The 27,373-nt window shown below is 31.5% G+C and overlaps 4 protein-coding genes across 5 annotated transcripts; 1 reads left to right on the top strand and 3 right to left on the bottom strand.

Moving 5' to 3' along the window:
• Positions 1 to 637: 637 nt before the first annotated feature.
• LOC130801238 (homeobox-leucine zipper protein HDG5-like) lies at positions 638 to 8,267 on the bottom strand. The gene is made up of 12 exons (XM_057665034.1): positions 8,028 to 8,267; positions 7,231 to 7,475; positions 6,771 to 6,976; positions 6,552 to 6,669; positions 4,013 to 4,201; positions 3,143 to 3,652; positions 2,954 to 3,055; positions 2,624 to 2,845; positions 2,369 to 2,540; positions 2,009 to 2,277; positions 1,604 to 1,699; positions 638 to 1,474 (listed from the first exon to the last, which is right to left on the bottom strand). The coding sequence occupies exons 2-12, from the start codon at positions 7,426 to 7,428 to the stop codon at positions 1,055 to 1,057; spliced, it is 2,502 nt and encodes an 833-aa protein (XP_057521017.1). The 5' UTR covers positions 7,429 to 7,475; positions 8,028 to 8,267; the 3' UTR covers positions 638 to 1,054.
• Positions 8,268 to 9,175: 908 nt separating this feature from the next.
• LOC130800958 (zinc finger BED domain-containing protein RICESLEEPER 1-like) lies at positions 9,176 to 14,833 on the top strand. The gene is made up of 5 exons (XM_057664703.1): positions 9,176 to 9,205; positions 10,362 to 10,489; positions 10,968 to 10,988; positions 11,123 to 13,194; positions 14,757 to 14,833. Exons 1-5 carry the CDS (start codon positions 9,176 to 9,178, stop codon positions 14,831 to 14,833), a joined length of 2,328 nt encoding a protein of 775 aa, XP_057520686.1.
• LOC130801690 (dolichol-phosphate mannose synthase subunit 2) lies at positions 14,114 to 16,829 on the bottom strand. 2 transcript variants are annotated; one of them, XM_057665576.1, is made up of 3 exons: positions 16,665 to 16,829; positions 15,099 to 15,253; positions 14,114 to 15,001 (listed from the first exon to the last, which is right to left on the bottom strand). In XM_057665576.1, the coding sequence occupies exons 2-3, from the start codon at positions 15,186 to 15,188 to the stop codon at positions 14,849 to 14,851; spliced, it is 243 nt and encodes an 80-aa protein (XP_057521559.1). In that variant the 5' UTR covers positions 15,189 to 15,253; positions 16,665 to 16,829; the 3' UTR covers positions 14,114 to 14,848. The 2 variants fall into 2 exon arrangements, with proteins under 2 accessions (XP_057521559.1, XP_057521558.1); XM_057665575.1 differs by having other exon boundaries at positions 14,130 to 15,001; positions 15,099 to 15,241; positions 16,665 to 16,827.
• Positions 16,830 to 17,895: 1,066 nt separating this feature from the next.
• On the bottom strand, positions 17,896 to 21,846 carry LOC130801689 (uncharacterized). Its single transcript, XM_057665574.1, has 2 exons — positions 21,528 to 21,846; positions 17,896 to 18,820 (listed from the first exon to the last, which is right to left on the bottom strand). The coding sequence occupies exons 1-2, from the start codon at positions 21,656 to 21,658 to the stop codon at positions 18,337 to 18,339; spliced, it is 615 nt and encodes a 204-aa protein (XP_057521557.1). The 5' UTR covers positions 21,659 to 21,846; the 3' UTR covers positions 17,896 to 18,336.
• Positions 21,847 to 27,373: the final 5,527 nt, after the last annotated feature.

Genomic DNA, 27,373 nt, shown 5'->3' with positions numbered 1-27,373 from the left:
CTGATCTGGGTGGTAAAAAATACGATCTGACTCCAATCTGGATTATCTACATATATTACCTTATGTATATACCGAAAGTGGGTGGGGAATGGTGGTAGTGGCGGTGGGTGGTTTTGTTTTAACTTTTTTTTTTTTTTATTGCATTTTCTTTTTTGTTTTTTTCAAAGTGACTTATAACTATGGGTTTCCAACACATTAAAGATGCTAGAGAGAAATGCACAGCAAAATGAGTACTTATTAAGAGTTAATTACAAATCCATATTTATGGAAATTAGTAAAAAGTCATATTATTCATGGTAATTTTTTTATTATATTACTGAGCTATGCAGATATCATTAGTAAAAAGTCATATTATTCATAGTAATTTTTTTATTATATTATTGAGCTATGCAGATATCATTATTTTTTTTTTATGAAATGTGTATATGCCATTATTAATTGATCTTACATTAAAATTAAAGCCACATGGAATACTATGAATATGGAAAGATGCATGAAATTCATTAGCAATACCCCAATTTATGGCTTCTGAACAAAATAAAACTATCAACCCCTTTCCCCACATCATTCTGCCATTGTAGTAAAAACAGACCAGAACTAGAAAATAACAAGACAGGAATAAGAGTAACCACCAACATAAATAAAGTCATAAATTGTTCACTAAATTCATCAAATAACACCAACAATAACAGTTTTTTTCTAAAAAATTCACAAAAAAGTCCAAAAATTAAATAAAAAGTGAAAAAAGGACCCAATAATAAATTAAATGAGTAAAAGCAGAAGTCAATGCCCGAACCAACACCCTTAATGAATGGTATTAGATAGTAGCCTTAGCCAACTAACATGCCATTTCCAAGGATCAAATCTGGTGCGCTCTTGACTTCCACCACCAATTCTTACTCTTTAATTAATCGTACATTAATTAAACGTCTTCACCCACCTAACTAAATTAGTGTTCGTTTTTATTAACTCCTATATTAATGAAACCGATATTTATATTAGTCTGTTCGTATCACCCAACTATATCGTGTTACTCCACATGAACGCTGTTGGCTCACACTTGTGAGCCAACGTTAGGTACTTCTAACGGATTACTTGTCGTACCATTAGTGTTGCCTAGGGCGACATTAATTTGATGGACCACGTTACAAATGTGGCTATTAATAACGTTCACACTTGAAAGGTTTAGTTTTGCGTTTGGGTTAGCGCTTGCATGGACTTGGATCCCAACCGTCAGGAGGCACCCGGTAGTCGTGTGGTGGTTGTTGGGGGTGTCCGGTGACATTTTGGTTTGTTCGAGGGGTATTATGGAGAACCCGGTTGGGAGTAGAGGAATACAAGAAGGGTCTTCACCACTCATTACTAGTTGGATATAGTCAACTTCCATTGTGGCGTACACGACTAAGCTTCCTGATGGATCTGTGCAGCTCTCCTGCAGCATTAGCTCCACATTTTGTGAAGAATTGCTTGCCACCTGCAAAAACAATAAATAACTAAATACAACCATAAATATTACTGATGAGTTGTCCCTTTAAATTTGCTACATAATACTTGTGTAGCAAATTAAAAGAGTCAAGAGGGAGTAATGATAGAAATTTCTCACATTAATGCGAAAGAGAGAGATTGAATTGCCGGGATGAGATCCATTTGCTATATGAGCTACTTCATGTAAAGAACTTCCATTGGAAAGTGCTTCAAGCTGTAAAATAAAACAATGAAAATAAACTCTAAATGATAAAAGTTACTACTCAGGTACTGATGTCGGATACAGTACATGTTCAAGTATCGGATAAGTTTAAATATTTATCCTACGCCTAAAATGAAGTGTCTAAGTGCCATACCAGTGTCCGAGCATCAAGGATCGGACACAGGCACATGAAGAAAAAATGAAGAGCCGAGTAAATGAAGTTAGACTAAACAGGTTAGACTTTTGAGTCGGACGATCTTGACATCCTAAGCTTTCAACTAAGTGGGGTTTGAAGGTCAGACGTAAAATTTAATGATATACCTGAGATCTTCGATATTCATTCTTCAAGAGCTCGAAAACTTGATCATGAGAGTAAGGCAACCAAGTAGTAGTAACAGCGCACAAAATCAAACCATTGGGTTGGCCTGGCTCCATGATTTTTCTAGTAGTAATCCTCACAGCATCCTCTGCATTTTCAGATAATGCAGTCCATGATTGTCCTCCAGATGTGCTTATATTAACACTGAAAGTTTTTATCATCCTTTGTGCCAATTTCATGAAGTTTTTTCTTGCTTCTGGTGATTGTATCACTGCATACCCAAAACATATTTACCAATTAGGCCATATATCTTGATGAAATCAATTATATGCAAGTAGTACAAGAATAATATGTTATTAAACCTCCAAGATCAGACACGTTTCGAGACATGAGACTAGCGACCCTCTCGCATTGCCTTTGAAGAACAGCTAACCATCGTTTTGCTCCAAATGCCGTCATGCTATGAACATATACATCGAATATTTGATGGGTTGGTTTTTCCCCCAATATTTCAGCATGTTCAACCCATGTTACCTATATTCATACATGTTTAGTGATTGATTGACATTAATCGAATTTGTAAATCAAAGGAACGTAGGAGTAAGTTTCATTTATACCTTAGAATAACCATTAGGCATGTCTTGAATGATGCAACCCGAAGGGCGTCTCCTATACCTAGGAATGTTGGTATGATAAAGTTGAAAGCTTCCCTGAAAATTATCTATAGGGAAATCGACGATTGCCCACATGCCTTCCTCTGCATTATGATGGCAGTATCGGAGGAAGTGAATCTCTCGAGTTGGTACTAATGGTGAAAGTACTTGCAACTCCGCGTACATCTACAAGACAAACAACAAGAATGTCAAAGTCTAAATTCTACAAAAGTTTATCTTTTAACATAATCAAACGATAGAATCATGAGTTAGCCCAATGGTTGAAGAACTGACGAGATGAAGCGAGCCACTAGCATGACCGGAGACTCCAGAGACGAGAATTTGAATGGTCTTGGCTCGAGATACAATAGAGGGAAACAACTCTACCCATTTGTTCTGTTGAGCAAACAAGATCAATGTCATTACCATTGGTCAAAAAAGTCATGAAAGATAAAAATATGGAGAAATCATTTGTAAGCTTACAGCATCAAGGAAGGAGTCCACAAGATTGATGCTATTCATGATAACAAGTGCCTTATCCCTAGTTGCTTCAGTCCTTAACTCATTGTAATGAGCTTTGAAGGGATCACCATTATGATGAGAAGGCCAATTAGGGAACAATCTACAATATTCTTCAATGTTAAGTACATCCATTGAGTTGCTTCTATTGCGAACCCATAAGGGCTCGTTTGCGTGGCACAATTTGAGCAGCTCATCCATCGACGACAAGGCAAGATCCATAGCGAGTGGCCTCTCTTCGTCCAAAACTAGGCCGCTACTAGTACAACTTCCACTACCACCGGGATAATCACTAGACTCGTGTAGCATTTGAGTGCAAGGAGGCATCGGTTCTTGGAAATGTCTCGAGTAGATGCCCATGTCTAGGTCTAGTGATGGCGGTGGTGGAAGGAGAGTTACTGGTGGTGGTGTGGGTCCAAGGGATTGGAGTGATCGCCCTGTGTATCTTGATGCTACAGCACATACTCTATCCAACTATAAAAGTGAAAAATGACTATTAGATTGAATGATGATTCTATACACACAAATTGTTGTATGAGCCGGTCTGACCAAGAGATGCACCTCATACATAGGTCAAATAGCCTATCTCATACATATTATAAGAATATAGGCTCTATTTGAGGTCGTCTCTCAGTGAGACGGTTTAAGAGTAATTCTCTTATAGAAGGGTCAATCAATGTTATCAAGGGTTCATCAGAAACAAGGGTCAAGTTGCGTACATGATCAAAGCATATCCATAGCCCGCTCAGATGGGAGCCTTTTTATGGCATTGTGAGTAATGGAATGGTGTTGATACAAAAAACAAGTAAAAAAGCGATCAAAAGAAGCACTGACCTCTTCCTTGAGCCTAGCATTTTCGACATGAAGATGTTGTTCATCATATTCAAGTTCTCCAAGAATGGAAGAGCCACCACAACCAGGGCAAACAAGGCTTCTCAACACAGCTTGTAAGCGGTAATTTTCATTCTTTAAGTTATCGTTCTCTGCCCTTAGTATCACATTATCTGTTCTATCATGTTGTGCCTAAACAAACACCATACATTACACATTCATTAAATTCAACCCCTTAATTAATTAATTAACTAAACTATTGACAAAAGTCACAAAACCATTCAAATAATAGTCAATAAAAAATCTATGACTTTTTGTGTAATCTTGAAATACATTGGACATGACTTTTTACTATGGACTTCTAGTTTTACTCATTAAGTTTAGCATTGAGATTCATGTCCATGCCTCCCTGGTTAATAATTACTTATTTATGTCCTTGTGTTGTTTTCTTATTTTTTTGGAAAATGAGATTCCATTGCACCAAAAACAAAGATAGATACATAATAGTTAGGCATCTCAACTTACTGTAATTTTGCATCAGTATAAAGAAGATACTCACGTTTCAAGGAGAGTTTTATGAGCTCACTCTTCATATGCATACAGTAGGAAAGGCCTCACTCTTCCTTGTGTTGTTATATTACTCCATTTGTACAATTATGTTTAATTTCATCTATAAATTTATTTCTTTTAATTTCATCTAGTTATTTCTTTAACCCACTTTTATTTGTCTTTTCCACTAACTATAAATTAATATTTACTCCTTAATTATTAAGAAATAAAAATTAAAAAGAAGATGGGAAATCGAAACCAAGAAGTAACTAAATTAACACATTGAGGTGTTAAGCAATTAATTTGCTGGCTTTTTGATTGATTTTTAATTAATCAAAAAAAAAATGTTGATAAATGGCTTAATTGATGCCAACTAAAATAAAAATACTATTTAAGTAGCTTTTTTCATTGGTTTTCGAGATAAACAGCAAATAATTAACCTAACAGTTGATCAAACGAGCTCCAACTAACAATTATTTGTCAAACAGATCGATTATTTACTTTATTTTTGTAATATAGAAAGTAATATACCAGCAGATGAAGTTAATATATTTGTATTTCTCCAGAATTAATTAAACTCAACTTCTGGCGTCTACTGCTACAGTTGGGACATTAAACATGGGAGGATATTTAAGCCATTTAATTCATTTAGCTTTGGAAATGACTGTAGTACAGGTAAATATATTTAATCCTCTTAAATATTCCCCTTTTTTCTTCTTTTATTATCATCTCTTTCATTTTCTGTCCTAAAATGATCATCTTGATCGTACTGCTACTCCCTACTATTTACTACTTGGATTATATCACAGTCTGCTAAACCTCAACTATATTTAATATGATTCACTCACATTTTTACTGCTCATAATCAACATCAAAATTTATTGAAAGTATAGAAATTTTTTTATTTACCAAATTTTACCCACTCCGTCAAAAGTTATATTCGTGTTTGATTAACTAATACACGAATATATTTTTAGGACGGAAAAATAATATTTTCTCCATTCAAATTACCTGTAAATTTTTGTGATAGACAGTTTTTCCAATAAACGTATTAGATATATAAATATTCCAATTAATATAAATTAAATAGAGAATAAGAATGTAGACTTCTTGTTTTGAGGTCGTCTCTCTTAAGAGACGGTCTCTCACAAGAGTTGTTGTTCATTTATTACTTTTAATTTGTGATTAATTTATAATAAATTCTCAATATAAATATTATTAATATTAAATTTTAAAATTTTTTTTTTATTATACATATTTATATTTTAGAATTAAGGAAGTAAATTTAAAGTTTAAACCAACCCTAGTGATTCTTTTCTTTAAGGAACGTACCACTACCACGCTTGCTGTCACTGTTATCCTTTACAGCCTTGCTTTCTATCCCAGCTGGCTTTTTGCCATCAATGGTGCAGATCCTTAGCCCCATTTGGTATTGTAAGATTTATTATAATTAACTAATTAAACGTGTCCATTAATTATATATTATATTTATATTAAAAAAGAAATTATATTCTTAATTAAGCCATTGTAGATTGGATTTGTAAATTTCTTATTAAAATATCGGTTAATCACACTATACCGACAAATTTGTATATAGTTTATTAATCCAAAATCAATGAGATATAGTTCTTAGATTTTAAAATTTAGATTATAATATTAATCTTATGTATGTGAAATTTCACATATTGTTTGTGTTAGAGTAAATAATATTTTTGGATCTTAATTAACCATCAACATAAACTTTTAATTGAATTGGTTTCTGACAGTTTGCTACCAAAAGCTAATAAAAAAGAATCTAATCTTTATAACACTAATAAGAGTAAGGTTGTGTACATCTGACCATCTAAACACCACTGTAGAAACAACTTAATAGCACTGTGTAATGTAATTAATTTTGTTTTGTTAAATATTTGAAAATCATATATCAGAGAGAATATTGTTCTAAATTAAAGTAAAGTTTATAATAAAAGTATAAGAAAAAAAAAAATCACACCTTCATTTGGGTACGACGATTTTGGAACCAAAATTTGACTTGACGTGGTTTAAGCCCTAATTCTTGACTTAGCTTCATCCTTTGTTTATCATCAGGATGTGGACATTCTCTAAACAATCTGTCAATTAGGATCATAATCACACAAAAAGCAACATTATATATATTAATTTTGTTAATTATCATCGGGAATTAAGAAAAATAATTAGATTCAAGACGTACGCTTCCATTTCTTGAATTTGACGAGCAGTGTGACGATGGTAACGTTTCTTCTTAGAAGTTCCGGGTGGTTGCGATTGATTTTGATTCAAAGGATCACCGCTGATACTGTCAAGCTCGTTCCCTGAAAGACCTCCATGTCCTTCCATATTAAGCTCACTTCCTGACATACTCTCCATCATCTCCTCCTTCCCTCTTTCCTCCTTCACCTAATTATAAAATAACTCAAAAAATATTCAAATTAATTAAAAATTTTAAAAATAATTAAAAAAATTGACGTTAATAATCTCACTAATTCAATACTCGTTAGCTGAAAATAAACTCACATATTGATTTTCCTTTACGATTTATATTTGCTGAAAATAATCGATAGATGACTTTATTTTCAGCGGATTACTATTTTTATACGTGAATAAAATTGTAAAGTGAATTAAAAGAATTAAAAAAAGGAAGGAATAATTACAGGCAAGATGGAAGGGAAAGGATGGAATGTGGGAGGAAGAGAAGACATGAATGAGAAAGCATTGACATTAACATGATTATTATTAGGGTTTCTCATAGTTGAAGTGAAAAGAGGGGAGCAATCTGCTGTTGATGGTATTCCATTATCTCCTGCACCTCCCATTGATGATGGTAAAGCTACTTGACAATCTCCATACATTCTTGAATTCCTTTTTTTTGTTGATCTTTGATTCCTATACCTTAATTCTTACCAAACACAAAAAAAAAAAAAAAAAAAAAGAGAAATTTAGTTTGAGAAATTAGGGTTAAGTTGTCTTCATCATTTATATCACTATAATCATAATGTATTAATTTGTCTACCATTCTACATTAAAATTTATGGGGAAATAAACATGAAAGAAATGAATAGGGAAGAAAAAAAGGAGTTAAATTATAGTCCAAAAACTTGATAATATATGATATATGATAATGTCAAAATATTGAAATATATAACGAACAACCCTTTTTGAAATAAATTAATTTTGTCTATATTACCCATTTGCAAAAACAACAAAAGTCAAAAACTAAATAAGTAAATTAAATAAATTTATTTTTCCTTAAATGGTTTTGATTTCTAACCACAACCACCTACCTCACGAGATCATCAAGTTTTTATTGATAATAATTTTGAAGATAAGAAAAAATATCAACCAAAATTTACTATAAAAGCACAAATCTAAATTATCCTTTTCAATAGTTTATGAAAAATAAACACACAATATAATACATCAAAATTCATAAAAATATTGAAAAAATTACCTTAAAAATATATTACTTTATTTTCTTTTCTTCTCGAATCTTCCTTAGCAAAATCTCCAAAACAAAAAAGGGAAATTCTTTATTTTCTTCACTATTTTTCTAACTTTAACACTCACTCTCATTCACTTTTTTAGAGAGTAGAGAAAAAAAATAATAAGGATAGAAGGAGTAGTTTTAACTTTAAAGTGCTCATTTTTAGTGGGCAACTCTTTTTCTTCTTGTCCAATTATTTTTATATTTATTTTTTAATTTAAAATATTTATTTACATTTATAAAAAAGAAATCTATGGAAGACTTATTTATTTCGCTCTGACAAAACCGATGAATCCCAGTTATTCAGTCGTCTGTTTCTGGACCACGTGGCCGCATTTAATTGGCTATTGCGTTTCCGTTTCACGTAGCCTTCTTTCTTACACTCACAAAGTCAAAATATGTGCTTTTTTGCTTTACTATCCCCTCTCATACAGTGCGCGTGGATCGCACTTTTCATTTGGACCGTTGAAAATGGAAGGTTAGATGCACTTGATTCTTCTATAATGAGATTAGGGTTTTTTTTTTAAGTATTCCAGTTTTACGTGATGGTAGAAGTCTTATCATAACGTAAATTTGAGTGACGTGGAGGAGAGAGTGTGTGATATTATGAAGGTCAAAGAGTCAACCAATTTGCACCGTTGATTTGGGAGTTACAACTTACAAGGACGAAATCAATGGGGGTGATGATCTATTAAATAATTAAATTAACAACTCGTTTTTCACAATGAGTCGAATTCATATGATTATTTATTTTTTAATTAATTACTTTAAAATTAGAAGTAATTATTTTAATATATTAAATGTATATGAATTAGTTTAATAAAGATGTCTGAGACTATCTTATTTAGTAATGAAAATGATAGAATCTTATATTTAATTTATTTAATTTAATATTATTTTTGCTTTAGAAACATAAACATTTAATTATACTTTATTATTTTATCATTTATTATTTCTTGGGAAGTTAAATTTTCATTATATAAAATATTAATTGTTTTTTCAATTTCTAGATTAGATTCTCTTGAAAATTTTAAATTATTAATGATAAACAAAATTTGTTAATTTTTTTATACAACCCTAATAACTGTCATTTACCCTTTAATAATTTATGTTAAATGCATATAAGGTATTGTCATTTGTCAATGGTTGGTTTTACTTTTTGCTTTTTCCATGGCTTAGAAAGTGAGAAGAAATAGATTAATTTTCGCTTGATAATGATGGAAAAGAGACTATAAATTTCTACCAACAATTTTCCCTTGATATATAATCAATGCTATTACCAAAAAAGAATTAAATTAATGGTTTATGCACATTAAATTAACAAATTTTCATCTTCTACCAACATTTTGCATATATAAATCATAAATGTATGTAGATAGTAATTTTTACAAAATGATCACATGGATTATTAATATGGTTGAAGGATCATAGTTACAAGGAAGAGTATTTTTTGAAGGACCTTTAATATATTAGTACACAAAACGATAAGTAATAAATACATTTTTACAAGAAATTCTTAAGTATTGTACAATTTTTAAAGCCTCAAAATGATACTCCATTCGTTTCTTTTTTTTTTTTTATTTACTTTTTGCACGATTTTCAAAATAAATTTTAAATCTCAATATCTCAAAACACGCATAATAAAAAATTATAAAAAATACATACTAAAAAAGTATACATTAAGACGAATCTAATGAAATCTGATATATTTTATCTTCTAAATATGTCACAAAAACATTAATCAAATTTTTCTCTCCTTAAGGTGGAATATTCCAAATGGAAAAAACATTAGAGAATGAAGGGACTAATTTTTGTCAATCTAATCATAGGAAAATTATGGTTATTTATTAATTATGATGTTGTTAGATTCTAAAATTCATAAATATTATTATTAAAACCTTAAAGGTGTATGTTGTTTTAAAAAATGATTGGGTTTTTAAGGATTTTACAATTTCCTATTCGTTTGTTCTATCTATATAAGTAGAGTTGTTCATGGGCGGGCTACCCGCCAGGCCCGGTTTGCCCGGCTCGAAAAACGGGCGGGCATGGACAGCGTTTTTTAAAAAAAATTTAAGTTTGGGCGGGTAGCGACACGTAAAAAATACCCGCGGGTATACCCGCCCGCCCGCTTACTTTAATATATATTAAATATTTAATAATCAATTTAATTTTTAAATTTTAAGTAACCGAAAAGAGAAAAAAAAAAGAAAAAAATTAAAAGGAAGTAGGCGGCTAAGTAAGCGCCTCTTTTAAGTTAGACAATTTGCAAACCCTAAATTTCACTTCACTTTCCTCTTCCAGAAACCAGAATCCAGCCGTCTTCCCTCTTGCCGTCTTCATTTCTTCACATTTACATTCTCCAATCTCCAATCTCCATTAAAGCTTCCCGGCGGTACTCCTCCAGATTTCAGAACCTCCAGCTGTCTCAGGTAGTGTTTGTGATTTTCGTTTATGTTTTTCTTTTTCTTGTAAATTCATGTAATTCCTTTTGTTTTTCTTGATTGTAATTCTTATTTTCTTCTAAATTTAAGTTACCATTTTGATTGTAATTCCTCATTTCTGATTTTCGTTTCTTTGATGATTAGCAGAACTTTTTTTTTTCTTTTTTTGGTTATTTTTGTACAGATTAATTTACGCCATACATTACAGAGTAAAGGTGTTTATGTTTTTCTTTTTCTTGAAAATTCATGTAATTCCTTTTGTTTTTCTTGATTGTAATTCTTATTTTCTTCTAAATTTAAGTTACCATTTTGATTGTAATTCCTCTTTTCTGATTTTCGTTTCTTTGATGATTAGCAGAACTTTTATTTTTTCTTTTTTTGGTTATTTTTGTACAGATTAATTTACACCATACACTACAGAGTAAAGGTGTTTCTGTTTTTCGTTTTTGTTTTTCTGTATTTACAGATTACAGATTACGCCATACATGTACACTATAAGTTTCTGTAATTCTTATTTTTGTACAGATTACAGAATTAATGTTTCTGTATTTACAGAACTTTGATGATTGTAATTATAGAACTTTCTTATTTTTGTTTCTGTTGAATATTGAATTGATGTAGCAAAATTTTTGGCCGCCTCTTTTCTGATTTTCGTATCTTTGATGATGTAGCAGAAATTTTAAGTGTAAAACATATGGCATCACCATCAGGTTCTTCTTACTCTCCTATTGACTTGGATTCAACGGCTAACAATCGTGTGGAAGACTCAATTTCAAACGAGGACAATGTACAAGCCATCAACAATCAAGGTAGAAAATTAAAATCACTTGTTTGGCAACATATGAAAAGAGATACTCTAATAGATGGGAGTGTTCAAGCTACTTGTAAATATTGTGATTTAAAGTTCAATGCTAGTCATAGTAGTGGTACATCACATCTTAAAAGACATATCGATAAATGTCCTAAAAGAATGAATCGTGACCTTAAGAATTTATTGCTTGGTCGTTCTCCATTAAGTGGTGATAGTAATATTTCTTTGAAAAATCCAATCATTAATTTTGAGGAAGTACGTAAAGGCATTCATGTTTTTATTGTTGCGGGAGCTCATTCTTTTTCTACTTGTGAGGAACCTGGTTTTAAATACATGGTTTCTCAAATGTGTCCTCAATTTTCATGCATTAGTAGACATACTTTGAAGAGAGATATCTTTAGGCATTATAATGAAGAAAAAGTGATTGTTAAGGATGAATTGAAAAAAGCTCCTGGTAGAATTTGCCTCACAACAGATAATTGGAAAAGTGAACACACAGATGACGAGTATATGTGTATTACTGCACATTGGGTTGATGCTAATTGGAAATTGCAAAAAAGAATAATTAAGTTTGGGGCACTAACACCTCCATTTGATGGAATTTCTTTAGCTGATGAGGTAGCTTTGTGCTTAAGTGAATGGAAAATTGACCATAAGGTTCTTAGTTTCACTGTTGATAATGCATCTTATAATGATTGTATGATTACTTTTTTGAAAAATCATCTTGATAGAAAAAATGGCTTGTATTTTGATGGTCAGTTCTTTCATTTGAGGTGTGGTTGTCATATTATTAATCTTGTTGTGCAAGTTGGATTAAAATCCATAGATGGCGTTGTGGCAAAGATCAAAAAGGTTGTTAAACACTATAAGCACTCAATTCCTAAGAAGAAAAAATTTTACAGTGTTGCCGAAACAAGTTTTGGTATTAAGACAAAAAGAAAGTTACGTGGGGATAACAACATCAGGTGGAACTCAACATTTCTTATGCTTGATCGTTATATATTTTTTAGAGATGTCATTGATCATGTAGTTAGTCGGGATAAGGACCTTAGTGTGTTTGCTCTTTCAAAGGATGAATGGGATAAAGTTATAGAGTTACATGGGTTCTTGAAAATCTTTTATGATGTGACAAATTCATTTTCAGCTTCTAAAACTCCTACTTCAAATCTGTATTTTGATGGTGTGTGGAAAATTCATAGAAAATTGATAGAAATAATGGATGGTGACAATTCTAGTTGTGGCTTAGCTGCTATGATTAAGGATATGAAAACAAAATTTGACAAGTATTGGTCTGATTGTAATGTTATATTATCATTAGCTGCAGTTTTGGATCCTCGATTTAAGTTAGATAGAGTTGAATATTGTTATCAGAAGTTGTACGGGGAATCGTATGCTAGGGAGAAAGTTGAGCTTGTAAAGAGCACTTTATTTTGTTTATTTGATGAATATAGAGATCAGATTTGTGCTGCAAGTTCCCATAATTTGGGCACTAGTGGCACTGCTGACTTTCCAACAGTAGTAAGTTGTGTGACAGATCAAACTCAAATGGAGGAGGATCTAGATTACAAAGTGTTCCTAAGTAAAAAAAGGAAGGTAGATGATGAAAAAACAGAATTAGAGTTGTATTTGGAGGAGAAAACTCTTGACTTCTCATCAAAATTTGATGTTTTAGCATATTGGAGTACGAGAGTGGATAGATATCCACATCTTGCATGTTTGGCTCGTGATATTTTAGCTATGCCTATTTCTACTGTTCCTTCGGAATCCGTTTTTAGTATGGGAAAAAAGTTGATAAATCCTTGGAGAGCATCTTTAGGACAAAAGACAATTGAGGTGCTAGCTTGCTATGAAGATTGGTTGCGTTCAAAAAACCTTAAATTCGGTAATTACTTTTTCTTATTCTCTATTATTAAAAGTTGAATATATTTTAAATATTATTATTATTATTATTATTATTATTATTATTATTATTATTATTATTATTATTATTATTATTATTATTATTATTATTATTATTTTTAATATATGGGTACTCTCTCAAGGTACATCGAATATGTTTAATTATGGCGAGCCATGTTTAGAAGAAGATGAAGAGGAGGATGAAGATGACGATTGTGTTACCATTGACGAAGTTTTTTGAAACTTTTTATGTATTTTTATATGGTTGTAATTTGAGTAATTTGATACTTTTTATGTATTTGGACTTTTGGAGTATTTTGGACATTGTATTGAATTTTAATTATTATCAAAACCCAACTTTAAATTTTCAATTATATTTTTGATATTTATGTAATAAATACCCGCCTACCCGCGGGTACCGCCCGCTTTAAAAATGGGCGGGTAGCGACAAAAAATTATGCCCGCAAATGCGGGCGCGGTTTTGTAAATTTTTGCCCGCGGGTAGATTTTATGGCAAATACCCGCGGGTATACCCGCCCAAGCCCGCCCATGAACACCTCTATATATAAGTACCCATTATTAATATAATGAAAAATTGTGTCCAAGTATGGGTTTATCTTTCACTATTCCACTCTTAAAGTCTCTCCCCTTTGAATAATATTTTTACTATGTTTTACTTTTTAACTAAATATTTTTTAAAAGTCTTATCTGATTGGTCAACATGTCATTTCATTTTAAAAATCTTTTTAATACTTATTTTAATGATATCTTCTTGGCTTATGAAATATGTGCACTCCGATAATATGCTGATATTGATGATAAGTCTATCTCAATTTAATATGGTATCAGAGTCGAAAGTTTGATCAAAAACTAAATGGTATGTCTAAAAAGAATAATTTCTTATCCTAATCGGTTATTCTCATTCAACTTGACAAAGGTTTGCATGTGAGAGGAGATGTTATAGTTTGTCACACATCAATAAATTATTAATGATGTGCACACTTTAGCATTTGATGTAAGCTTCAATATTTTTAATGTTATTATCTCATATGACAATTCAATGCCGGATATGATTTAGAGCAAGTTATCCCTTATACTGTTGGGACAAAGCAAGCATAAAGATTATTTTTCCTTCTTAGCCCAGTCGCCCACCCCCAATGTTGGTAATGAATAGCCATGTTTCAGCTTTGCTAACCAATATAGAATTATACATATCATGTTTCCGTCTGGTAAATGCACAATGAAACACAAAATAAAGTTTAAAATATCCTGAATCTCAAGAAAAATTGTCAATAAGCTTCTATGATGTTCATGTTTGGAGGCCTATTAAAAATTAACAACAGGGATAAATCATAGAAGTATATACCTCAAATTTGCACCTCAATCAAAAAATCCTCATCTTCCTAACAATGTAGAATTTGGATGGTAAAATACATAACGGGCGATGACGATTTCAGATCAAAGAATATCTCCAACAAAACTTTCTTGATTATGGTAATATATAACAACAAAACCGGTTCCGTAATACATTCAACTCTGAAACAGAGAAGCCTGTGCAAGGACCTCGATTGTCATTAGGAGACCGTATCAAAAGGGTTTCTTCTGAAATTGAAGACAAATGACAGCAGGTAAGTTCCCTAAGCTTTCTTCTTTTTGGACTTCAGCATTACGGATCCAATGAAGATGGACAGAAAGCAGAGAAGTGTAACACCAGCAAGAACAGGTATGATAACGGCGTATTCCTGAGGTAGGAAGTACTGGTGGATGAAGTGGTCACTGTCTACAAATGGCTGCAATCATCCAATAGACCAACAGTAATTAGGACATTTGGTAATGTTAATTAAGCTTGTAGAGACATATACCAAATTTTAGTCGGATTAAACTAACCAGGATGATAACCCAGAAAGTATAGTAAGTGAATATTGACAAGCTAATGGAACACAACAGAAAACCAACAGCTCTGTCAGCTAGATCCATTGAATTATGCTCCTAGATACCACAGATTATCTTTACTGATTATTTCCTGGGGACTGTAGTGAGCACTTGTTTCAGTGAAAAGAAAATAGCAGTAGATAAGATGTAGATATCGATCATATAATGCAACTGTAAACACAACAAGCATTGACATGCCACATTTCGAAGAAAAAATTGAATCAATCACACAAAATGAAAGAATATAGAAGAAAACACAGAAAAACTACCCTTGGTACAATTGATTTGTAATTGCAAGTAATTAGGCTGTCAAATGTCAACACAATCCTCTCAATTAAACAAAAATATAGGTGGGTAGAATTTATCACTTTCATGGACCCCTTAGTTTCATGTAAAGTATAAACGAGTTGTGCATTCTCATTAGAGCCAAAGATTCATAAATTTTGTTTGGGACTATAATGGAATATAGCAAACTTTCTTGTTAAATCATGTACTTTTTTCTTATTTATGTGAATTGTAAAATTTCAAACAATATTTGCTATCAAATGATGATAATGCATACTCCGACCCCAAAACCCATCGACGCGGGAACCAATTAATTGGCAATGGGTAATGGAATGGAATATAAAGTATTAGCAAATAGAACACTGACATTTGTATACATTACTGAAGATGATTAATATTAGTGCATAATCTCATAGAATGGAAATACAAAAACCTAAGATATATCTTCAGCTTAAACGAACAATTCCAGTGTAGCTATAGTTACATATATAATAAATTATGAAAGAGAGTTGAAAAGATCATGAACTCATGTTTAATCCATATTCTGATTCGGCAGAACCCGAAATCGTTTCCTTGATTGACCAGTGAGGCAATGATAACTTCAAAATATAAATCTATCTATCTACACATGAGTTATGCAATAATAGGTAAAACAAGAAAGTAGATATCAATTAAAAATATAAATTTGTCCCGTGATCAAAATAACGATCCCAATCACATATCACAAATGAAAAAAAAAAAAAAACGAGCAAGCTAATTATAAATCTGTGCGTGCAATTGAAAGTTCATAAAAACGCAAATTCCCACTTTTCATCATTGGAATTATAGCATTCGACTCATCAATTATAGCATTATAGCATTAGATCGACCTGCTAAAGTAAATGCAAACAGTTCATGTAAAATTAGGTTAAAGCCAGAGGTGGATCCAAAACAAAATCAAATGAAGTCGAATCAAATTCAAACAAAGTTCAATAGACAATTGTAGAATCAAATTACAAATCAACTGAAATTCCAACAAATCCCAACAAATCAGAAGTTAAAAACTAAATTTGAAATGTCCTAGCCAAAAACCCACAATTGATTAACAAAAGGTGAAAGGGAAATTGTAGGATCATGGATCAACAAAAAATGTTAAACATAAGCCAAAGCAATCAATCAATTTTAAAACAATTGAACAAAAATAGTTTTATTTTGGCCTTTGAGAAGGAAGAACAAAAAAAAGAGAACAATACATACATGTGCTGTTGCTGCGTTGCTGCCTGGTTGCGGGCTACCTGCTGTGTACGGTAGCGACGATGACTGGCGGTAAGTGGGGCGGTGACGAATGGTGATTTGGTAGTGACGAGTTAGTTTGGCCTTGGGCAAGTGTCGACTATTTGGGAATGAATGACTCAAGACGGGAAAGTTATAATTAATTGTCTTAAAACTGCTATCTCAAAAAAAAAATAAAAATAAAAAAGAGTAAAAACTCCTATTAATCTTTTTTTTAGATGAAAATTCCTATCAATTTAATCACCGTATATTACTAGTTGAGGGAGTATTTTGGAATATGTATTTTTCTTTGCTCTCTTCTTGAAAAGAGTATAAGTATGATCTGTCTGTTATTTTTTTTTTCTTGGACTCTAACTTTAAGATATACAAAATTGCTAATTATGACTATTAGTTATATATTTATATGTTTTATTATAAAATGTTGTCTGTTGGCATCATTGCTTCAATCTAAATGATGAATAATAGTGGAATGAGAATGACCAAGGTGGACGACAAAACTTGCCGGCAATATTAAAATTTTAGATCAAGTAGTTTAGTCAAATATTAATGAGTTTTATATTTGAAATTTATATTGTTTTTTATTTCTCATTATACATTTTCCGAAAACTCTGTATGTTGCATTTTTTTTTAATATTATGCTAGTAGTTTTGTTTTAGAATAATTGACAATGTGGACAGTTTATTCTCATCTACTATTCACATCTACATATGTCATTGGTTTCTTTTGCCTTAAAAAATTTCAATTTAAATGTAAACCATCTTAACATACATCATTGTCAGCGTATTTATCAAACTTTACTTTTTCAATTTCTCTTCAAAGTAACTCCTAAATTTCAATTATAATTCAATCATGTTCATTTCTTATTTGTGTATATTATTGATAATATTTGTTATTAATGTGTTCATTTAGATAACTTTAAACCTAATTTTCGTCCTCCGGACTTTACATGTTGGTGAACTAAGCATAATATCACTTACTGACATGGTTGTACATATGGCTCCCTTTTCTGACGTGAATGTACACAATACACGTGACACTATTTTTGTTATGTGTTTGTACACATGGTATCACACTTAGAATCACACGTGGCTGCCACATCAACAGTAACATGATGTTCAAGTAACCAGCAGGTATTAGCCTGTCGGATGCAAACTAAGTTCAAAATTCGTCTTACCGAATACACTACTTAAAAAATTCAACCTGATAAACTATTTTGGACCAAAAATATGCCAGTTACATGCAATTTCTTTAATAAAAAGAAAACAAGACACTTTAATAATTACATTTTTGATTTTTCACATTTCATAAAAATGAGAACCATGGAGCCAAGGACCACCGTTACAAAACTATGTGCTTCTCTTTGCTTGGGGGACATGCAAAGATTCAGCTGTGGTTGCATAAATTTTGACATCAACATTACAAATTCGAGGAAAATGAATCAAATTGATGCTAAAAATCCCCCACTTATTTACAGTAAAACAAAAACGTCAGCTGAAACATTATTCACTACAGAGAATGTAGAAAGCCCGACAAAGCTTCGTTTCTATCTGTTTCTGACACTTACCTCACGATGTACAACAGCCATCAGTCCGATGCTCAACAGCAATCAGGCGGCAAAAAAACTGAGTTTAGTAGACTAATTCTGCTGCATCCACAGCCTGATATCCTCTCTGATGACCCTTCCAAGTCCCAAATTTCGGTAGCTTGGTGTCAACAGTTGAGGCCCACTATAGCACAGTTGCCTGTACTGGGTGGTATTCCCAACAGGCTTTGGATGCCGCATCATCATTGTGATCGAGGGGAAAGATGTCGGCCATGTAGGTTTCACCGCAGAAAACAAATTCCTGTCAGAACCCTTCTTAAAGTTGTTTGAGCTGAATCTTTGGATGTTGTCATTGTTTTTCTGGTTAGAGTTTGTCTGCTTAGACATACTACTGTTGTAGTTGTGGTTTTTTGGAGGAAGAAGCTTCTCTTGGTTGTCACCACGAATGTTGGCTGATGGTTTTACCTTGTCTAGCCATCTGAGGATCCAGTTACCGAGATTTCGACCTACTTCTATATCCCTTTCTTGAATGTTTCGATGAACCCTAAGCGCTACATCAAACACAGCACGTGTTCGTCTGGGGAAAGAATAAATTTTATTAATTAGAATAGTTTGACAGCAAGATGGCACCGCTATAGTAAAACAAATTTTATGTGAGTCTCACAATACTAAATCATAGTGAAAGTGATCTAAAATTTCGTCTCGCCTGAGATTACTATATTACGCTTTTTAATGTGAGCTTTCAAAGAAAAATGTAGCAAATTCGATGGGTTAAAGAAGTATCCCTCAAGTTTTATTAAAAAGGGGGAGACGCTTTAGCTAGGAAAATTCAACTGGCAGCCTAGTGTCACAAAAATAATGAGATTACAATGTAACATACTACACTCTCAAAACTCAAAAGCTCACTCTCCTTACCAATTTCCACAAACCCTCCCCCCTCCATTAACTTAGATATTCCAAAAACATAGACAACACCACTCGATCAAGACAATACTATTTCCGTGACATCTATGTTTATAATCATAATTCTTAAACTACATAATTTCACAATGCTCACCGCAACACAACCATGGTTTTCGGAAAATTGGAGCCTTTTATGTACAATATGCATCAGAAACACAATCGAGATCTCTGGAAAGCTGGGATTACAAAAGGTAAATGATTAAATACATGATAGTAGCAAACTACGATGGGTTTTGATTTTACTAACCTTTCTATTCGAAGTGGAGGTTTAAGGGAATATTCAAGTTCTATCGGACTTATTTCCTCAGTATATATAACTTTTAAGCAAAGCCTTCAAATAGAAACCATGATAAACTTGGAGAGTTAAAGGACCCTTCTGTCTACAAATGTCTTGTGAAGACAATATGGCATATTATACAAGTAATGTCACCTTCATTCATTTCTTCGATTTGATTACACTATGGTGGTGTTTGGTATAAGAAGTGGAAATGTAATGGAAATGGAATGTGTTTCGAGGAGTAAGGTATTGTTAAGTGTTATTGTTAATTTTTGTTTGGTACAAAGAGATGTAAGGGAATAAAAATAAAAAAGAAGGTAAATGCTGAAATGCATCATCCCTATCATTTTCTCAATACCATATTTTCCTGAACCTCCACCATTCCTAAACTACATAAGCCACTGCAATCCTTCACCATAAATCAATTCAATTAGCTTTTTTTTCATTTTTTTCCTAAAATTTCCTCTATTTAACGTTACCGGTGGTAGAGGGTTGGTAACAAAAGTAAAGGTAATGGTTACCTCTATTTAACGGATATCGTTACCTTTTTGAGTAAACAAACACAATGTAATGGATTATGTTTTTTGAATCCATTTCCTACCCTAATTTTTGACATACCAAACACCTCCTATAAGTAGTTGATGTATGATTATCTTGAAGACAAGCTATGATTATTAACAAGTGGCTAAACCAAAACAATGCAAAGAACAACTGTGTCAGACTAGATAGAAAATTCACTCTTGTCTTGTATTTATTTCTGTATGGAATTATCAATATCAGATTCTAGCTTGTTGCATAATTTAATTGAGCTAACTGAGAGCAATTACCTGATTTGCTGAGCCAAATAAAAAGCAAACCACTAATTAATCTACACCCTTTAAGATCTCCTTTGACATGATGTGTAAAGCAATGACAGCAAAAGGCAAACTGGTGGCAACTAGAATATAACAGAGAAGTTAGCTCACAAAGAAAATGTTTAGACTATGAAGGAATTCATCCCTCCAATTTCTTTCCTCGCCTACCTCTCTCTTTGTTTCCTCTCATCCAATAAGAGAACTTTCGATAAATGTTGTATCAATTGCATAGTTCAAAGTACTAGAGTAGTTTGTGACCTTAGGATGTGCCAGCATGTGTGCTTAATCTCTGCAATGTTTAAGGCATACTACATTCTTTGATCTCATTCCCTTTCTTCACTAAGTGATCTACTAACTTAAGTAAAAATTCACATCACAACACCATTACATAAAAACAATATCATTAAGTGGCTCCCACCTAGACGTGATTTGGAAAGGTTAAATGTGAGCAAGTCTTGATTCGTACCCTTGTTAGATATTACAATGTATGTAAATACGGATTAAACACAAACTAAAATATAAGTTAAATATTGCTAAATGGATAATCAAAATAATTACATATATTCTCTTACCTTATACAAAGAAATTGTTTTCATTAACTCTATAAAACAAACATCATCTACAGGAATATTATCTATTATAATCAGAATCCACGTAACTACAAAATAATGGCACATAAGTAAGAATTGCAAGAATGTTCTTTGTTTATGCTTGAAATGAACACAACAACTTTAAAATAATTATTCAAGTAAAAATGCATACCAAACAAACAAATTTCAAATAACCAAAGGAATATTCTTTGGTTCATTACTCCTGAAAAAAAGAAAAATTCAGCACATTGTAGATAAAACCAAGTAACCTATCTTTCTCAGTTCCCATCAATTTACATCTCAAGTTAGAGACTTCAATCACGGGTCCCAATTTCCCATTCTAAATTTTACACACCCATTTTTTCAAAAACAAAGAACCAATCAAACAAATCATATTTCCGAGCAACAACATATGATAATCCCAAAACTTCAAAATCCATATCTTCAATCCAATCTCAAACTCATACTTAATCAACATAGCAGGCTTAGCTCAATATACTAAAATATTAATCCTAATTCTAATCACAAATTCACATTTTCATAATAAAAAACGAAAATCATAAAAATAATCAATACAATAATAAGAGAAAAAGAAGAAACCTCTGAGCAAAATGGCGAATTTTAAGGTGTTTCTTGGGAATAAGCCGACGTTGAATCTTCAAAGCAAGTCTATAAGTTCGTCTCAAACCCAAGAAATATGCAGTCGCTAAAGTAATCTCCCATAACACCATTTTCTTACTTTCTCCTTCTCTTTCTAAGTTGATCGACGACGACGAACTAACAGTTTCTTTTTTCACAAGTTAGAAATAATCGTCAAATAATACCGCCAGAAATTTCCATTTTTATGGTTTCTGTTATTCAAATCAGATTGGATTTCTTCTAGAATTGGAGTAGAAAAGTTAATGTTGCCGCCGTTGGTTTTATCTTTATAGGGCAATATTTTATTGGTTTGGGCTTTATAATTGTGATTTGGGCTTTACAATATTTATGGACTATTCAGCTAGCTTAATGAAAATGCCGAATCCAAACCCAAACTCATGTAGACTATAATATTTTCACAAATTCTCAATTGAGACAGTTTTACGGTAAAACAATTTTTATTAGAATAATTTAATATATATTTATTATTGCCTCAACTATCAATTTAATTTATTTGTTGCTTCAAAAATATACAACAATGTTTTACTCTATTACTTTTGTTTTGTGCATGAATTTTTCATTTCTTATTCGTAAAATGTTGATAATATTTGTAATTAAATGTTAATTAAAAATGGTTAATTTGATGTTATAATGGTAAAATTATCTAAACCCAATTTATTAAAACTCCCCCTAAAATAAAACTATTTGACATATAATAATATATTTTAGTTTTGGTGTATTAACATAAAATAAAAAAATATTACGAATTGCAGTCTTAAAATTTTGAACTTTTGCAAATTACAGCATTAATATTTATTTTTTCGAATTACAACCACTAAAGTATCATAATCTACAATATTCATGTCAAATTACAAAATTTCAACCACTAACATGGTCGATAAACCTGAACACTATATACTTTGATACTTTGGTGATTGTAATTTGCAAAAATAAACATTATACATGTAATTCATAAACGCCATAAATTATAAATCTATAATTTGCAAATTATTTAATAAAAAATATAAGTTGAGGAAACAAAATGTGTTTTGAAAATAAAAATTTTATAAAAAAACTAGGAAAATTATCAATGGTACCCCTGAGTTTTTGCACTTTATTAATGGTACCTCTAAGTTTTTTTTATTATCAATGGTATTCTCGTACTATTGAGCGTTTAACAACCGTAACCTTTTTAAACATTTTCCGTCCAAAACTGTTAACTTTTTTCTTTTTCTTTTATTTTTCAATTCAAAATATAAAAGAAAGCTAACGGTTTTGAATAATTTTGGACGAAAAAGGTTAAAGTTGTAAAATACTTAATAATATAAGGGTATCATTGATAATAAAAAAAATTAAAAATACCATTAATAAAGTATCAAAATTGAAGAGTATCATTAATAATTATAAAAAAAAAATTACAAAAAAAAAAGAAAAAGAAAAAAAGGTAAGCTTTAGCCGTTAAGTCTCTTATCAAACGTAATGCAACGGTCACATTCTTCACCCTAAAAACGATAACTAACGGTCACCAAAGGATAAACCACAAATGAACTTGGTTCAACTCCAGTCAAGCTAAATTGGTCCTGGCATTTCACTACCAAAAGTCACATGCAAACCGAAATTTCACAAGACAGAATGAAGTATTAAAAACACAAATTCTATGATCAGTTTTTGTCTTATTTGAAATTTTGATATTATTTATATTAAATTATATTTTAAGTTTTATTTTTATTTAATTCTCTCTTCTATAATCCAGTAACAAAGATCAATTTTCAAATGAAACCGTCTCAAACAAAAGTTACTCACATACTCATTAAAAAAAGGTTCAAATAAAGAGCTCTTTCCATTAATAGACAAGATGGTTATAATGCATATATAAAGAGGTTATTTTTAAAAATTCATATATAAAGAGGTTATTTTTATGAATAATACAATCTATTTGGTGAATGCTTATAAATAATATAAAAGATGGTTTTGATTAAAAAGTTTCTTTATAGATTTTTAAACTATATGAAAATTTATAACATACTTCAATAAAGTATTGCTAGTCTGCTATGCAGTGGCGAAGTCAGGATTTTATATTAGAGGGGCCAATAATAATACAATACTTATAAATATATTAAATTAAGTTAAAGTTCTTACATGAATAGTTAATTAAATTGCACTCTTCGGGATTTCATTAGAGCAAAATCATCAATAATAGAATCTACGTCAAACAGATTAACTAATTCTCTTTCAATAAATATTACACGAACATCTCTTAGAAAATCATCTTCCATTTTTGTCCTTAACTTAGTCTTAACAATGTTCATTGCGGAAAATGCACGCTCACATGTTGCTATAGAAATAGGGATAGTTAGAACAAGTCGGATCAACCTATCAACCAGTGGAAACTTTGTTGATTTTCCTGTTTCTGTCAATATTTTAGATAATAATGCTAAAGTTGCGGGCTTTTCAAATTGCATATGTTGACAAACATCAAAGTGAAAATGTTGCAATTCATACCGAAGTTGAAGTTTTTCTTGATCGGAGAAGTCTTCAGTATAGTATTTGTTTGTCAAATTGCATATATTGTCAATCTCAAAAGACTTGAAAGTATCTTTAGGATCTAAAGATGCAGTAAGAATTAGAAGATCAATCATGTTTTCATCAAATCTATGATCGAGTTCTTGTAGTAGTGCATCTGTTGCCGCAATAAATAAGTCAACTCGAAAATGATGCTCCATTGTTATATTCCCCCTTGACGAGAACGACCTTTACCCGCTTTGTGAGGAGTAGTCATATCTAGAATTTCAACATTATGCTTCTCACAAAAAGACTTAGTTTTAATAAACAACTCATCCCAACCATTTGCTCTAAACATTAGAACCAAGACTTTAGTGGATGAAACTAAACCCATCGCATTAACTATGTCTTGACCACGACGATGTAAAGCTTGAGACAAATTATCAGTCAACCCCAAAAGTTTTCCCATTCCAATGCAAAATAAATACAAACTCAAAAGACATCAAGCAATCATAAGCAGCATCAGCACTTGCATGCTTTTCTGAATTTCCTTTCTTTATAAAAGTTTTAAGAACCTTACCAGTTGCACTAAATGTTCTCATCAAACTAATAATGGAATTCAAATGAGATGACCATCGAGTGTCAGTAGCTCTTTGTAAATTTCCAATCTAATTCAACCCTCTTCCAGTTTTGGTCCCTTCATGGGCAACATTGTGAGCTATTTCAGATTGTTAATTAGCATGTAGTTTATCATGTCTCTTAGAAGAGCCATCAACTATGTTAACAAGAATTGCTTATTTTTTGTGATAAATTGTTGTATGGGAATCACTTCTTTTGTAGCTCCAATTAATGTTGATTGAAGCCTATGGGCAAAACAATGAACATAATATGCATAAGGAGAGTCCTTCAATATCAAAGCTTTCAAGCCATTAAACTCTCCTTGCATATTGGAAGCACCATCGTACCCTTGACCTCGGACATTTTTATTATTCAAGTTGTAGTAGGACAAAACTTGATATAATTCTTCTTTTAAAGTCAATGATGCAGTGTTTTTAACATGGACGAGATCAAAAAATCGCTCCTTAAGAATGCCAAACTTATCAACAAACCTTAACACAATCGCCATTTGCTCTCTTTCAGCTCTGTCTTGTGATTCATCCAGAATGATACAAAATTTTGCCTCTCCAATCTCCTTTCTTACTTCTTCTTGTACTTTATTAGCAAAGATATGCAAAAATCTCCTTTTGTATCGTTGATGATGTATATGAAGCATTCCCTAAAATTTAATTTATCAATAATTAATTCAATGAATTATAATAAGTACAAAGAACAATTATATTTTAATGAAAATGAATATAATTACCAGGTGCATTTTTCAACACTACTTTCTTCACTTCATCGTTGTACAAAGATGCATATTTGATAAGTTCTAGAAAGTTTCCTCTATTTCTAGAACTCATACTTTCATCGTGTCCTCTAAATGCGCAATTTTGGCAAGCTAACCAACGAACTGCATTGATTGAACCAACGAACTGCATTGATTGAAGCCTTCAATCGCAATCTGTTCTTCTTTATTTCTTCTTCTGATTGACTTATAAGAGCTGCCTCAATATGTTGATTGGTATTCTCCAATCCTTCAAGTGATGCTTTTTGATTAATGTTGTGTAAAGAATCAGGTTTGTTTCCCATATGATTTAAAAATGGACAATCCTTCCCACTATTAACTTTTTTCCAATTCTTAAAGCCAACATGTGTAAAACATCCAAAAGACTTTTTTGTGAAGAGAAAACAAGGAAAGCAAAAGACTGCATCCTTTGTTGGTGAATATTCTATCCAAGGAAATTTTTGAAACCAAGTGGACTGAAATGAACGCAAATGGTTGTCTCGTCCAGATAGTGGATATGTATCAAGAATAGGTTGAAATGGTTTCAATTTAACATACTCCCTCATTACTTTTTCACGATCATTGGGATGATACTCATTGATTTGTTTACGTAATACGGGATCGTGTTCAACAACAAAATGGTTAACATTATCACCTAACTCAACTCTTACAAATTTATGAGGACGATTATTGTTAGTAGTTGAAATGCCATTTCTTTTTCTTCCCTCTGGATTTTGTTGTCGCTCGTGAGTTTCATTTTGAACACTTGGAATTAATGCTTGCCCACCATTGGACTTTTTGAAAATAAATCTAATGTTCTTAACTTCATGGTTTATACTATTAATCTATTATATATTCATGAATTCACCTAATAATAAAAATTTTCAAAATTCCAACTTTAAAATAAAGAAACACTATGATATAATTTATTAAGTTATGAATACAAATTTATGGAAACAATTTCTCAATTCTCCTAATAGCAAATTTATGGACACAAATAAAACAAAGCAATTTGGGTATGTTATTTAAGTATGAACACAAATAAAACACAAATTTTCCAATTACAAATAAAAAACACAAAATTTCCAATTACAAATAAAAAAACACAAAATTCTCAATTAAAAATTTCCCAATTTTAGATATAAAAACAAACAATGATCCATTGATTCTAGGTTTACAAATTACAAACCAATAATTTAAACAAAACAAAAATGAATTATTATAATTAATGAATAAAAATTAGAAATAATTTACCTTTAAGGCTTTGAGAAACTTCTTGAGTAATAATCCAACTTTGGTTTAGAGATCAATACTCCAATTTTAATTTGGAGGAATTCTTTGAGCAATAAGAAATGGAGTAAAAAGAAATGGAGTAATTAAAGGTAATTTTGTTTGAGTTTCTAAAAGAAAAGGAATTTGAATAGTTATAATTTTAATTTGGGTAATGTAACGGAGGCGGGATTGGGAATGAGACAATAATAATAATGTTGCCTATACTGCTATACAGTAGGCTGCACTAGGCGAGCCATAAATTTCATTGCATAATTGAGTATTTTATAAAATAAAGAAAGCTGCTGCTAGGTTTCGATCCCCTGCACTTAGGGTTTCAAGGTAAACAAACTAACCAGTGAAGCACACCAATTTCCTTGTTAGATATTAGACTTTTTTTATACATATACTATAAATTACTAAGGGGGGGCGAACCAAAATTACAAAGGAACATAGCTTCGCCTCTGAATGTAATGGAGGCGGGATTGGAAATGTGACAATAATAATAATAATGTTGCCTATACTTCTATATAGTAGGCTACAGTAGGCCAGCCGTCAATTGCATTGCATATTTGAGTATTTAAAAAAAAATTGAAAGCTGCTGCTGGGTTTCTATCCCCTGCACCTAAGGTTTCAAGGTAGACAAACTGAC

The sequence above is a fragment of the Amaranthus tricolor genome, chromosome 15 (assembly GCF_026212465.1).
Source record: "Amaranthus tricolor cultivar Red isolate AtriRed21 chromosome 15, ASM2621246v1, whole genome shotgun sequence".
Classification (NCBI taxonomy): domain Eukaryota; kingdom Viridiplantae; phylum Streptophyta; class Magnoliopsida; order Caryophyllales; family Amaranthaceae; genus Amaranthus; species Amaranthus tricolor.
Note: the sequence above shows the minus strand (reverse complement) of the source record. Positions and strands in the feature narration are given on the sequence as shown.